The sequence below is a fragment of the Otolemur garnettii genome, unplaced genomic scaffold, assembly GCF_000181295.1.
Source record: "Otolemur garnettii isolate 467f Iridium unplaced genomic scaffold, OtoGar3 scaffold00010, whole genome shotgun sequence".
Lineage (NCBI taxonomy): Eukaryota > Metazoa > Chordata > Mammalia > Primates > Galagidae > Otolemur > Otolemur garnettii.
Window position 1 is genome coordinate 37,428,184 of NW_003852405.1, and position 14,059 is coordinate 37,442,242.

The 14,059-nt window shown below is 41.2% G+C and overlaps 1 protein-coding gene across 1 annotated transcript in view; it reads right to left on the reverse strand.

Moving 5' to 3' along the window:
- Window positions 1-1,263: 1,263 nt before the first annotated feature.
- Window positions 1,264-14,059, reverse strand: part of LEPR (leptin receptor) — a 65,042-nt gene continuing 52,246 nt past the window's right edge. The window contains exon 18 of the mRNA XM_023509890.1: window positions 1,264-2,823. Coding sequence (XP_023365658.1) covers window positions 2,005-2,823 — 819 coding nt within the window. The 3' untranslated portion in view covers window positions 1,264-2,004. The remainder of the gene's footprint in view (window positions 2,824-14,059) is intronic.

Here is a 14,059-nt window from a genome sequence, read left to right on the forward strand (position 1 = left end):
CAATAGTCAAGTTTGTGGAGATTCCCATACATGTAACAATCTGGCTGTTTCTGAATCTCTAAAGTCACTTGATAATCAGTGAGAAAAATCTCCCCTCATCTTTGCACAGAACTGAGTCTTTCCTGCCACATAATTTGTGGAGGGGTATAGGCCCTCTACCTTTTCCTTGTGAGAGTCAGCAGTTGAGTATGTGAAATCCTGAAACCTCTTAATCCTTAAGACATGAAACAGCTCCACTGAGTTTTCAATAGCAGACACTCATATCATGAAATGTGAAAAATAGTGGTCAGTTGGGCCTGGTGTCTTTGTCACCACTTAGAACTTGCATTTCACACACGCATGGCTCCATCTGCCATGGACATGTCACTCCAATGAGAGTGAAATCAGCGGAGTCCTGTCTCAGTCTAAGTTTGAAACTCCAATGATGTTCAGCAACCCACAGAAATATTGTTGAGCACTGAAGTATTATTGTGGGGACACTGAGAACCATGAACTTCTTGCTCCGTAACACTGAACGTCTGTGTGCAGGTTTCTTTGGGGGTTGGTTGTCCAACAGGCCTTCTTGGCATTTTCTGCATTTTCTTGCCATACGAAATGAATAACTAATAAACTTTGGCATTAATCTTGTCTTGAAAGGCAAGCATGAGATTTATGCAATTCCCGCTTATTTCTTGATCCAGCACTGTATTTCTTCTTAATATATTTTATGTGATTACGAATCAGTTTTTTAATGGATGGAAATGTAAGGAGTATAACATAATCATTAGCTTTAAAAAATCTGAGTTTAAATATGAATTCTTGTTTCATCACCTACTCTGTAAGCTTGGGGGCAAATTACACAATCTCCTAATCTTGAAAGGGGTATAATGGTAATACATGCCTCATGCAATTATGGCAATAATTAACTTATTTAAAGTATATAAACTATTAGCACAGTGGTTGGTTTATATAGAGAGAATGCTCAATGGGGGGGAAACAGTGTACATGCCAGTGGGTGTGAGGACAGATGATTCAAGGGTCGTGTACAGTGACATTTGACAGTCTAACCGTGTAGGAACGTAACAGTTTCAACATCTCTAGGGAGAAGAACTAACACTGATCATGTGATTTCTGAAGTATCGTGTGGTCATCACAATACCACTTATGGGATTGCCGTGTGGTCATCACAATACCGCTTATGGGATTGCCGTGTGGTCATCACAATACCGCTTATGGAATTGCCGTGTGGTCATCACAATACCACTTACGGGATTGCCATGTGGTCATCACAATACCGCTTATGGGATTGCCATTCTCAAAGGTGGCTGCACTCTACTGGGCGTTAGATTTGGTGCATAACAACTGACTTACCTAATGAGTCTTCACAAGTATAACCCCCTCACACCAGGGCTAAATTTTCCATTTATCTTCAACATTTAGGGAAGTATTTACTTCAAATCACACAGTCTGGTAGCACAAAGTACAAACACATCACATATTCTCAAAATGCACAAGGAGCCCTATTAGATAAAAATTGTGTGCATGTGTGTTGTGTGTGAGAATTAGCACAAAACAAAGTGCTAACTCAAGGCGAAACAGACACGTCTCTGAAAGAACAATTACATCTCACAGATGTTAGTTCAACGCCTGCTTCAGACGCAGGTGTAATACAAAAGATCAGCTCTTCCCACACAGGCCTAATGCTCACAAAAGCTGGTGTTTGTTATTTGTTAGCTTATGTCCAGCTAGAAACAAAAGGTCTCCCCACTAGGGCTTCTGAACAGCATGGTTATAAGTCCGTCCGTCTGCACTGCTAGCCTCACGAAGGGTTTGTCACCTGTTCTGTGCATACCACTAACACAGGGAAAACACACATTAACTCTGAAACTATCATTTTCAAATTTGACTCCGACCACTTTCTTTTCTCTCTCCCATCTATAAAGTGACATACACATCTTTAAAGTAATATTATACACTATTCTTCATATGACTCATAATGTGAATCTGAGGATTTCTTGAACGAAATTACACAGTTAGGTCACACATCTTGCTTTCCATTATCTTATGAGTCTGAGTGGAACAAGTTTGAAACTGAGGCATGTAAGAGACAAACGTCTTCCTCCCAGAAGTTCCTAAGTTGAAATTATTTTCCACGAAGTGTGGGCAGCTGTCCTGGAGGACTGTGATGTCAGTGAGTAAACAGTGGGCTGGGAATGGGCAGGACACACTGGATTCCTCCGTCAAAAACACATCACTCTCTCTCTTCCTGATTGAGGTGAGCCCTAAGTAATACACAGACTTTTCATCATTATTTTCTTCAGGGAAGTTTTCCTCCAGTTTTAAAAGTTCGTCCAGTCCTGAGAACGTGAGGTGTGGCAACAATCTGTTCAGATGCTGATTTGCTAACACCAGAAACGCCTGACTCTCCATCTCCCAGGAGCTCCTGGAGAAAGATTCTTCCAGGGGAGAACTTTTGCTAGAGAAGCATTTGCTGACTGAACTATTTATAAGCTCTTGTTCTTCATCTGTTTCACCTGATTTACTGACCAGCGTGGCGTATTTAACCGAGGGTGGCCTCCCTTCCTCATCTTCACAGGTTAGCTGGGTGCCCTCAGCCTGAGAGAAGTTGGCACTGTTGCCCGGATCTCCAACACAAACAAAACCCTTTGCTATGTCTGGAGTTCTCAAAAGTAGGGAGAGCACAGTGGCTGGCACCATCTCGTCTTTACTCCTCCATGACGTGTCAACACTGATATCTTCTGAAATGGTTTCAGGCTCCAAAAGAAGAGGCCCAAACGTCACTGATTCTGTATGCTTGATAAAAAGATGCTCAAACGTTTCTGGCTAAAAGAAAAGACACATTTTAATGCTCTATTACATTAAGACTTTTGCTTCATTATGTTACACTTGCAGAAATGGAAGTGTGGAAGGTTAATAATTAGGTCAACCACAAATTTAACTAGTTTGGGGTTGAAACAGATATATTGAAAATTTCAAGGGAGATGCAGCTTAAGATAGTGTTTAAAAGTGGGAGAAGACAGACTTAGGCTTGAGTTCTTCTAACTCTTTGACCATGGACAAGCACATTCACCACTCTGCAGTTCCTTCATCTGCCAGAATGTGCTGGGGACGTGCTTCATGGCATCGTGTGGAAACAAATTAGTGTCTGTGTGTGCCCAGCTCCCGGCTTCTGTAATTGGAAAATGCTACCTTCTGAAAAAAATCCCTAATATGTTATAGCAAATTACATTTCCACAAGCTGAAAATTTAAGCCCCAAATAGGAAAAAATAAATGAAATAAAATAAAATGATCAAATTAACTTGTCCAAAGATAGTTAAAATAATTACTTTATGAAATAAGATGAGATGAAGGTAAAATAATTGTGACGGAAAGTTAAGAATTTATCTGCCTCATATCACATTGAGAATCTTCCTCGACTGTCTGTCTGAAGAAAATAGCCAAAAAAAATGCTCATTGTTGAAAACAGTGATGGTGAACGTGAAGATCATACACCTGTCAATCATTCTTCCTTACAAATCACTTCACGGGGACACGTGTTCTGTGGAAGATGCGGAATGAAGACAAGCACACAAAGCAAATGCACACGGTATGTTTTTATAGGAATGATGGTTACATCACGAAGAGCCTGCCAGGCAGCTACAAACCAGATATGCATGCAAAAAGCTCAATTCATACAATGTAACACTTTGAAAAAATAAATGCAAAAATAACAAAATATTGTCGATACATCACACTGAAAAATTAACATCATGAAATAAAAGTCCTATAAAAATGTATTCAGTTTCTATATCATACACACAATTTCACTTTTAAATTGTACAATTTTTAAACTCATAGAATGAATTTAGATTTATTGCCTGAAATCACGTTATAGTCAACTGTTTCTCATGATGGCGTGTATATTCCATATAAAAATACAATTTATTTAGAATAGTTTTGAACTCTTAAGTGAAATATATTAGTGATTACATAAGAATATGCTATACACTAAACATGGTAATGAAATAGGCCAGTATAAGTATTAAAAGATAATAAAATGCAAATACTGTGTTAATGTTATACAACTTTTTATGTTATTTTATGAGGATAGTATATGAAGAGAAAAAGCTGTTTCTGTTTTCTTTCTGACAGGTATCTGTCGATTTGTAACTTCCTTCAAATATTTGCTTTCTCATTTTGATGTTTTTCTTGAGGTTTCTATTACACATGCATTTAATTGAGTTAAAATTTAAGTGAACTTAGAAATTAAGGTTATAAAAAAAGGAATTAGATGCTATCAATATGAAAACAAAACAAAAAAAACATACAAGTAACCCATAGGTTGTGGTGAAGCTCACACATGTTCTTCAAATGACATGTCTGGTATATTTCTTGCTCTCTAAAACTTCATACTTGGTAGCAAGTTGTTGAAACCAAATATCGTACTTGTCTTCTAGTGTATACCAATGGAAGATTTCACTAATTAATAAGCAATCACATCCTCATGTGTTATTGGAATATATCTCATTCAATAGGTCACAAAACCTTACTAAAAGTATATTCATTTAAAAATTTTCAATAGGCTCAGTGCCTGTGGCTCAAGTGGCTAAGGCGCCAGCCACATACACCTAAGGTAGCAGGTTCGAATCCAGCCCGAACCTGCCAAAAACAACAATGATGGCTGCAACCAAAAAATAGCCGGGCGTTGTGGCAGGCGCCTGTGGTCCCAGCTACTTGGGAGACTAAGGCAAGAGACTCGCTTGAGCCCAGGAGTTGGAGGTTGCTGTGAGCTGTGATGCCACAGCACTCTACCCAGGGGGACAGCTTGAGGCTCGGTCTCAAAAAAAAAGAAAAAAATAAATAAAAATTTTCAATAATACACCCAAATTTTTAGAATAGTCTCATTTCATATTAAATATGTATTAATTCAACTAGTGGGAATTAAAAAATATCCTTTCATAATTTCACAGATATATTTTATATTCCAATGACATCTGCTAACAGTCAACAAAGGAGAAAGACAGGTTCTTCCTATTTTTTAGCTATGACTTCTACATTCAAATAAAACTATGAATAACATCTAAATGTGAGTAATCCACGTATGTCCTAAATCTGAATATTTTGGTGTTCATCACACAGAGGCTCTGGTTGTGTTTGAATGTGAGCAGCACAGCACACTTGGCTAAATTCATAGAACAAGCAAGTAGTGTCCTTTCAGCTGGAAAAGTCCCGTCCTCACCACGAGCTATTACCATTTGTAAAAGCTCCACAGAGACTTCCTTTCTTGTGCTCCTTTCTCACTTCTCTGCCTTCCAGAACTCTTGGATGTTTCAGTGGAAATAAATTAAATTTAGGCAAGAGTTTCACAAGGGGCCTGGCCTGGAGGCCAGGGTTCTTCTCTGATCTGGTCAGTCTGACCTGGGTATGTAGGGACATGCCAGTATGGACTGTAACTCCCACTGGCCTGGGACCGCACAGACCACAACTTCTGGCTTTCTCTGAACTGAAACAGAAGTTAGCTCACAAGCCATTTTCAAGGCTCTTGAAAATTAAAAGTCACAGATTGACCAAAGTTACGTACAAAAAGCTATAAGACATTCCAAAGAACAGCCAAATGGGTCAATTTGTAGGCTCAAGTGTCTATGAGAGAATCTAGGATGTAAAACTTTGGATATAAAAATATACACTAAATACTCTGACCGCATTCTATACTCAGCGTCAGAAGTTGTAGTTTTAGAATTCACTGAGTTATAATATCCCTACTATATATCTGATGATATTGAATAGATATGTAATCACAGCAATGGTCACAAGTTTTTTTAGTGTTTTAGGACCAGGAAAATGGCAAGTCAAAGGCCAGAAATATGAATATTATGTTTAAACTTTAGATGAGCTGAAAATTAATCATACCATCCCGACGAAACGGGGCTCAGTCTCCACTGCAACCCCAAACTTACACATCTATTTTAAGCTCTAAATCAACACAATTCATCATAAATTAGTTCTCAAAAGTTCAACCAAAACTTTTTTAGATTCACTCCCCTTCTTCAAAATGTAAAAATCTTCTAATGCTCTACAGACTGTTGGGAAGTTGGTACATTGGATTCATCTGTAGTGATCATGATTAGACTTCAAAGAATGTCCATTCTCTGTTTAGACAAAATAAAATAAGAAAGCAAAATAAAAAAAAATCACTCAGAAAGCAAAAGATAAAAGATTTCAAAAACATTCTCTGTCAAGCATGGGTTCTGAATTATAAATTCTTGTGTTTTGTTACAGTAACGCATCCTTTTAGGAAAGGGTAAAATTTTACTAATTTCAGGAAGGGTAAAGACCACATTTTCCTAATGAAAGCTTTAATATAACAATCGAAGGACATTTTCAATAACCTCAGAAAAGGAAAGACGATAGAGGAATAACAAGGTCGGTAAAAGGAGAGAAGAACAAAAACCGGAAACATTTAATGGGCAGGGGAAGGGCAGCCAGTGACCATGTTGGAAAAAGAAACCATCTGAGTGGAGCCCTGAGAAGAAAATTTTTAAATGAAGAGAAAAAAGAGTTAAAATAGAAATAGTGAAGAGGAACAGAGTCACAGAACCATTATCATGGATTTTTTTTTTTTTAATTGAGAGATAAGAACCTGAAAATCATCTGGTCTGAATCTCTCTCTCCCCGTTTTAGACAAAGCAACTGATCTTGCCCAGAGTATTTGCTGAAGGTTGTGCAGCTAATTAAAGCAGTGTGGGGAGGCCTGGCTTAGGTCCTCCTTTTCCAGCCCAAGCAATGTTCCTGTGCTACAGAGGAAGATGAGAAACCCAGGGACAGGCAGGAGAACAGGTTCCTGGTGTTCCCTCCACTGCTTGCTGTGACAAAGCTGAACTGTGCAATCTGTTCCTTACAGCTGGAAGTGTGTAAGGAACAAGATAATAAACACCAGTGAAGTCACATGCGGAGCAGGGAATATACACACTAGGCCCAGGGACAGCCCTGGATACAGGAGAGTCTGAGCTGCACAAGCTTCTGACCAAGACTGGCGTCTCCCTGAAACGCTGCCTCAGATCTGGGGCCCGGGAGCCCCTCGGTTGCTGTGAGCTGGAGGCGCAGGTCAGACTGAGGGATCTGGGGTAGTTTCTACTTTCCAAGGAAAAGTCCATTTGTTTTCAGCTTTCACCCTCCTGACGTTAGTTGGTACAAGGAGTACAGTTTTGTGAAAGGTGACATAAATGTAGGCCCAGGAGGACAGGTGGACCCACGAAATTAAAATACAGACGATAAGAAAAATATTGCAAAATAAACAAAGCATGAGAAGGAAAGGAATGAATTAAAAGAGAATAAAAGGCTTAAAAATATCTCTAAGGGGGGATCTAGATGTATCACATTTAAAAGAAAAAGTATTAAATTTGACAAAAATACTAAAGAAAAAAGTACAAAACAAATTGAGAAAAGTCACAGTTTAACACTGTGAAATCTGAATGAGAAGGAAAGTAAAGCCTTGAGTCACCATAAGACATTTTCCTACCAGAATTCCATCTATGTTTGAGATTCCAATTTTTTTGGGGGGGAGGGACATTATCTCACTCTGTCGCTCTAGGTAGGTGGCATTAGCCTGGCTCACAGCAACCTCACATCCTTGGGCTGAACCGACCCTCCTGCCTCAGCCTCCTGAATAGCTGGGACCACAAGTGCTGGCCACACAGCCTAGTTTTTCTGTTTTTAGTAGAGACGGGGTGTCGCTATTGCTCAAGCTGGTCTTCAACTCCTGAACTCAGGTGATCCACCCCCTTGGCCTCCCAGACTGCGGGGATTACAGGCGTGAGCCACCACGCCCAGCCTGTAAGATTCTAATTTTTTTAAGTTGAGAGAGAAACGGTGCAGAGAGGCCCGTGTTCTGATCCCAGATGGCAGCGGGAACCTGGTCCTCTCTCCGTGGAGTTTTAGTTAGACACCATGCAAATAAATCAAACAAAGACCCGTAACACAGATGATCTGAGAGGGCGACTGGGGAATGAGTGACATTCATGCATTTCTAAAGCACAGAAAACATCTGGAAAAGTGTACACCAAAGAAAAGGAGCGGAGGAAGCTGGTGACCAGGGCGCCTCCAGAGCGAGCGAGCGCTGCAGGTGAGGAAGAGCCAGGAGCCTGCGGAGCACAGAGGAGGTGCTGGGCTGGGAAAGGGCAGAGAGCAAGGGAGAAAGGCGCCCCAGCTGCGAGCCAGGGCTGGTGGAAGCTCTGGGTGAGGGGGCTCCCCGTTCCTGCGCAGCACGTGGAGGGGCCCCTGAGCACCAACCACCCTTCTCAAAAGCAGAGCGCAGCACAGGGTGCAGCCTGCCGTCTCGTCCCAGTCCCCGTCCCTGTCCCCGTCCCTGTCCCCGTCCCAGTCCCGACCCGGTCCCCATCTGAGCACACGGAGCAATCCCTCCGATGACCCCCGGAGCCCAGGCGGCCTGTCCCCTGTGCTCCTGAGCACTACAGGGAAACTAGAGTTACCCGTGCAGGGCAAGTCTGCGTCAGGGAAAGCCAAATAAACAAGAGGAAAACGTGGCCCAGCAGAAACAGAGAACTTTTAAAACAAAGTCCTCCGCCTGGTATTTCTGGTCATTTTAAGAAAATATTGCATGCATTAAACTAGAACAGCATACTCTGAAAAAGAATAGTTGGAAATTCACAAATATAATAGAAAATAAAACTTTAACAGAAGCTCTGGAAGAAGGGAGAGTGCCAAGGCCTCAGGACCCAAAACAGAGAAACAAAAGAATGGTAGAGTTATCTATTTATTCTTTTTTTAATGATGTCCTTTGAGCGATGAGAAACAAAAAATATTCCATAAGAGGAAAGGAATGTGAAAAATCAATGCACTGATCCAATCTCCAAAAATACCGATTGCAGAGACAGAACCAAAGAATGCAAGAGAAAAGTACCAAAGAAACAATATTTCCCACAGTTGACAGGAGACAGGGAACAAATGAAAGAAGAACCGCCCCAGATCTACCCCTGCGATCTCGAGTCAATCCCACTGGGAGAATCCCCGGGGGGAGGAGGAGGACGCGCAGGGCAGAGGCCAGGAAGAGTGGCGCGAGCGCTGGATCACAAGACTTTTTCAACCTCAAAATTAACATTCCAACAAACTCTCAAACAAGGAAGGTAGAATATAAGAAATTTCAGGCTTGGAGGGAGTTAGACTCACAACACAACATTTCCTAGGAGGTTATTTAAGGACATAGTTAGGAAGGGGAGGAAAGGGATCCAGGAAATGGGGCTGTCTGGAATTGAGTTAAGCCCCAAGTTCAGAGTGACAGTGACGGCTTAGGGTGATTTTAGAAAAGTCCTAACCCCGCCAAAGCAGGAGGGCTCCTCGTCAGTGGACCAGAACAAGGTCTCCAGTAAAGATGGGGACTGGGGGTAACAGCTTGAGTAAGACAGAGGAAGGGAGGAAAAGGAGAGAGAGGGAGGGAGGGAGGGAGGGAGGGAGGGAGGAAAGGGCCGATTAGAAGCTCTAGGAAAAGAAAAAAATAAAACAAACCCAAAATGAAGCCAACTAAACTCTGACACAAGGCCAGCGCAGTGGCTCACACCTGTAATCCCAGCACTCTGGGAAGTGGAGGTGAGTGGATCACCTGAGCTCAAGAGTTCAAGACCTGCCTGAACAAAGCAAGACCTCACTTCTAAAAATAGCCAGGCGCTGTGGTCAGCCCCTGTAGTCCCAGCTACTAGGGAGGCTGAGACAAGAGATGGCTTTTGCCCAAGAGTCTGAGATTTCTGTGAGCTGTGACGCCAGGGCACTCTACCCGGGCAACTGAGTGTGACTCTGTCTCAAAAGAAAAAAAATCTAACACAGTGCTGATCAAGAAGAACAGCCCTCGTATCTTTTAGAAAAATTCCTTTGACGTGGGAACCACCAAGAAAGGTAATCATATCATTTTACTTGGTTCAGCAAGGAACAATATTTATATAATCTTAACCACATAAGTTGCGCTTACTGGCTTTCTATTTTTTAAATGAACACACAGACCATGATGGACCTGACTCCTGGAAAGGCAGGAAGTTCAAGTTTGCAAGAACTGGAAAGTAGAAGGAGAAACAGACAGAAGGATAAGAGGCTAATGTCCTTATCTGACAACAAAGGGGGTGAGGGAGGGAGCTTTCCTACAACAAGCCCTGGGAGGTTAAGTAGGCCTTTCTGAGTCACAGAAGTGACTGCTCAACAAATTGAAGAAAGGGGAAAAGTAATTTACAGCAGAAGCAGGAGGGAAGGAGAGGGGAGGAGCAGTGTGTGTCTGAGTAAACCGCACGGCAGCTGGAAATCAACAGGTGAGGTCTGCATGTCTTAGTGGCACAAGCAAAGTATCTTTGGAAATGCAGAGGGTACCTACCAGAAAAAGGCAGAGAGTTAAACCCGGTAGCACCTGGGTAGCAGCAGAGTGTCAGGAGGGTGGGAGGGGCCTGCGCCTTTCAACGAGTGTCCCATGTACTATTTTATCATTAAATCAGCCCGTGTATTTTTTTCAAAATATATTTTTAGATGAGAAATATCAAGGTGTATATACACTAGAGAACAAAGAGACATATACAACCACACTTCTTGAAAGACTGTTTGTAATAAATAGAGAAAACTGTTCAAACACCTTAAATATTCACCAGTAGGGAATGGACAGGTAAATTGCCCTGCCTTGGTGTGGTGGCATACTGCCTCCCGCTGGAACGGGTGAGCTAAATCAGCTATGTCCACATTGGTAGGGCTAAAACTCAGAGCAGAAACTGGAATGATATAGAAGATGCCTTAACATGAATAATAAACACCCTGCAGGCCTGCTGTTCACTGGTCCTGGATACACACATGTGGACGCAGGAAAGTCCATCCACTAGCACAGACTGAACAAGCACATACCCTGCTCCTAAGTGGCTTCCGTCAGGAAGGGAAGGGGGACTGGGAGTCAGGGAACAAGCAGGAAAAACTTATCTGTAGTGTTTATTTTAAAAATGAGGAAAATATTTAAAAGTTTAAGATATTATGTTAGTATGGAGTCATTAGATATCCTATTTGTATGTATTTACATTATCTGAAAATTTAATTTTAAAAGTGAAAAGGAAGTATAATACACAAAAGAAAGACGGTCTGGGAAATGTTATTAGCTGAATTATTTTTAATCACATATGGTATCATCCTATTTTTATCAGCAATGTCTAGCATGTAGTCATCTTAAATACATTTTTCACTTTTATTTTTCCTTTGGAGAGCTCTTGGAATGTTGGCTTTTTCTTTTTACACCTTTGATTAGCATATTTATAGGCTCAACATAGATTTAGAGTTAGTACATACCAAGGATAGGGGAATGAGAGCCTCCAAAATGGAATAGATTACTTTTAGGGAAAATTTTAGAAACCAGATAAAATGTTAGGAATTACAGGTTATAGGGCACTTTCATGACTATCAATATTCAAAACATCTTGAACTTTACCTTAGAATTTAAAAGTGTAACCTAAACATTTATACCCTCATATTAATCTGGAATTTTAAAAAAAATCTAAATATGGTGAACAAGTTAAGAAAAATATTTTATATAAATGATTATTGCTTACTTTAAAAAATGCTATATTTGTACTAAATTTTTTATATATTTTTTATTTTTTATTTTATTTTGTAGAGACATTGTCTCACTTTATTGCTCCCGATAGAGTGCCATGGGGTCATAGCTCACAGTAACCTCCAACTACTGGGCTTAGGTGATTCTCTTGCCTCAGGCTCCCGAGTAGCTGGGACCACAGGCACTCACCACAATGCCTGGCTTTTTGTTGCAGTCTGACCCAGGCCAGGTTTGAACCCGCCACCTTCAGTATATGGGGCCGGCTTCCTACCCACTGAGCCACCAGCACCACCCTGTCCTGAGTTGTTTTTTAAAACAGTGGGCTCCTCTGGTCTGCTTTCTTTGTGTTACATGGTGACTTTTGGTTAGTTAGCTTGGTTGGACTGCTTTAACATGTCAGCTGTTATGAATGATGCCGCTGGGAATATTCACATACAAGTCTGTGTGTGGATATGTGATTTCATTTCTATCAGGTACAGACCTAGGAGTGGAATTTCTGGCTCATATGAGAATTCTGTGATTAACACTGTGGACCGTTTACCAAATGGCTGTACACTTTCACATTCCCACCAGAAATGTACAATAGTTCCAGTTTCTCCATAGTCTCACCAACACTTACCATCCCTCTATTTTATTACAGCCATTGCAGTTTCTTTATTCACATCTCCCTATTGTGTAATGGTATCGAGCATTCTGTTTATTGGCTATTTCCATATCTTTGTAGAAATGGCTATTCTGATCCTTTGCCCTTTTTTAATGTGTTCAAATATATATAACAAATTTTTCCATTTTAACTATTTTATGTGTATACATTGTAGGTGGCACAAGTACATTAGGGAATACACAGCTGACACCACCTTGGTGGTGAGGGTTCAGAGGGACCTGGGTGGAACCCAGGGCTTTCCATGAAGGCTGGGCAGTCAAGGCAAGCTACCCAGCCTCGGTTTGATAATCAGATAATATAAGGCTGTTAGCCCTATGAAATCATTGCTAAAATAATCTGAATATTAAAGTGCAGCATAGCTGGTAAATTTCCCTTTTCCTCCTTAGTAATATGAAGTGAGATAGACTACATTATTTTCCCTTAAAAAAGTAAATTTTAGTTATTTAGGACATTAAAGCAGAATGCTAGATAGAAAAAAGTTACTAAATTTTATTTTAATTATGTATAAGACCTTTAAGTCTTCACTCTTTAATGTTCTTGGTATATCCCAAAGCCTGATTTATTCCTAGGAGGGTTATTTATATACACAGTAAGCCCCGTAATAAACCAAATGTGGGTTAGTTATGCTTAAAAAATATCTTGCACAACTACAAAGTCAAGTATTTGCAGAGGAAAAAAACAGTCTTATAACTAAGAACATTCGCACTCACTGTACCTTAAAAATTCTCCACATTTCTTTCATTTACCAGAACCTGAAAAAATATTTCAGTCCATGTGTCTAGTATCTTGGCAGACTAGCTGCAGTAGGTAAGACTGTGGGTTTTACCCAGACTACAACCATTTACTAACTCAACCTACATCCACCCAAGTTCCTCGGAGCCACGCACATTCTGGAAAAGGGAAAAATAATTTGGTACAAGTTCCAACCCCTTTGCTGATATGGGCCTGATAATTCCCTTGCTCTAGTGAACACTGAAAGCTGTTTTCATGAGGGTTCATAGATAAGATTTCAAACCTTAAATGCTGGATAGAGTTTAGTTTTGGTTTTTTTTTTAAGCAATGGTAAGACAGTCATTCTCTGAATTAATATATAGTTACATAGTGAAGTTTAAAATGTTTTTAAATAGACAATTAGGGGTTTTGACCCCAAAATCCCCTCTCATATTTTAGGAAAAATCTCTCCCACTTAGTTTTCATTACACGGCCTCCCCGTTGCCAGTGTGTGAGCTTGTCCTGTCCCACCACTTGGCTCTGCGTCTGCAATGGGGGGGGGCTATGTCCCCTCACACATGACTCTGCATCTGCAGTGAGAGGCCCTGCCCCTCCACGTGACTGTGTCTGCAGCGAGCGGGCCCTGCCCCTCCACGTGACTCTGCATCTGCAGTGGGGGGCCCTGCTCCTCCCCACGTGACTCTGCATTGCTGGCCCACTTGCCTGGAATCCACATCTTCACCATAAAACCTGGCAAATGACTATCCATCTACCAGATCTTGGCTCAAATGCCACTTTCTTAATTCCACCAACTCTATCCTAAGCCAGGTTCCCACATTAAAAACTCTAAACACAGGGTCTCTGGCATCCTCAGCGTGTTGTTTATAGTTGTGAGGTTACATCCGATAATGCTTCCCTTCCTCGTGAGACTACGCTGTGCAGAGTGTGGCGACTTCTCCAGCATTACGACCCAGGGCACAGCACAATGGCAGAGACAGGACACGTATTCAATAATACTCTAAACAGGCGAAATGAAGGGCATGACACTACGCATGGTGCACGTCTGGTCTGTGAAAATTAGGCCACTTAACGAGGTGGTCAGTGTGGAGGGGTAGCTGTG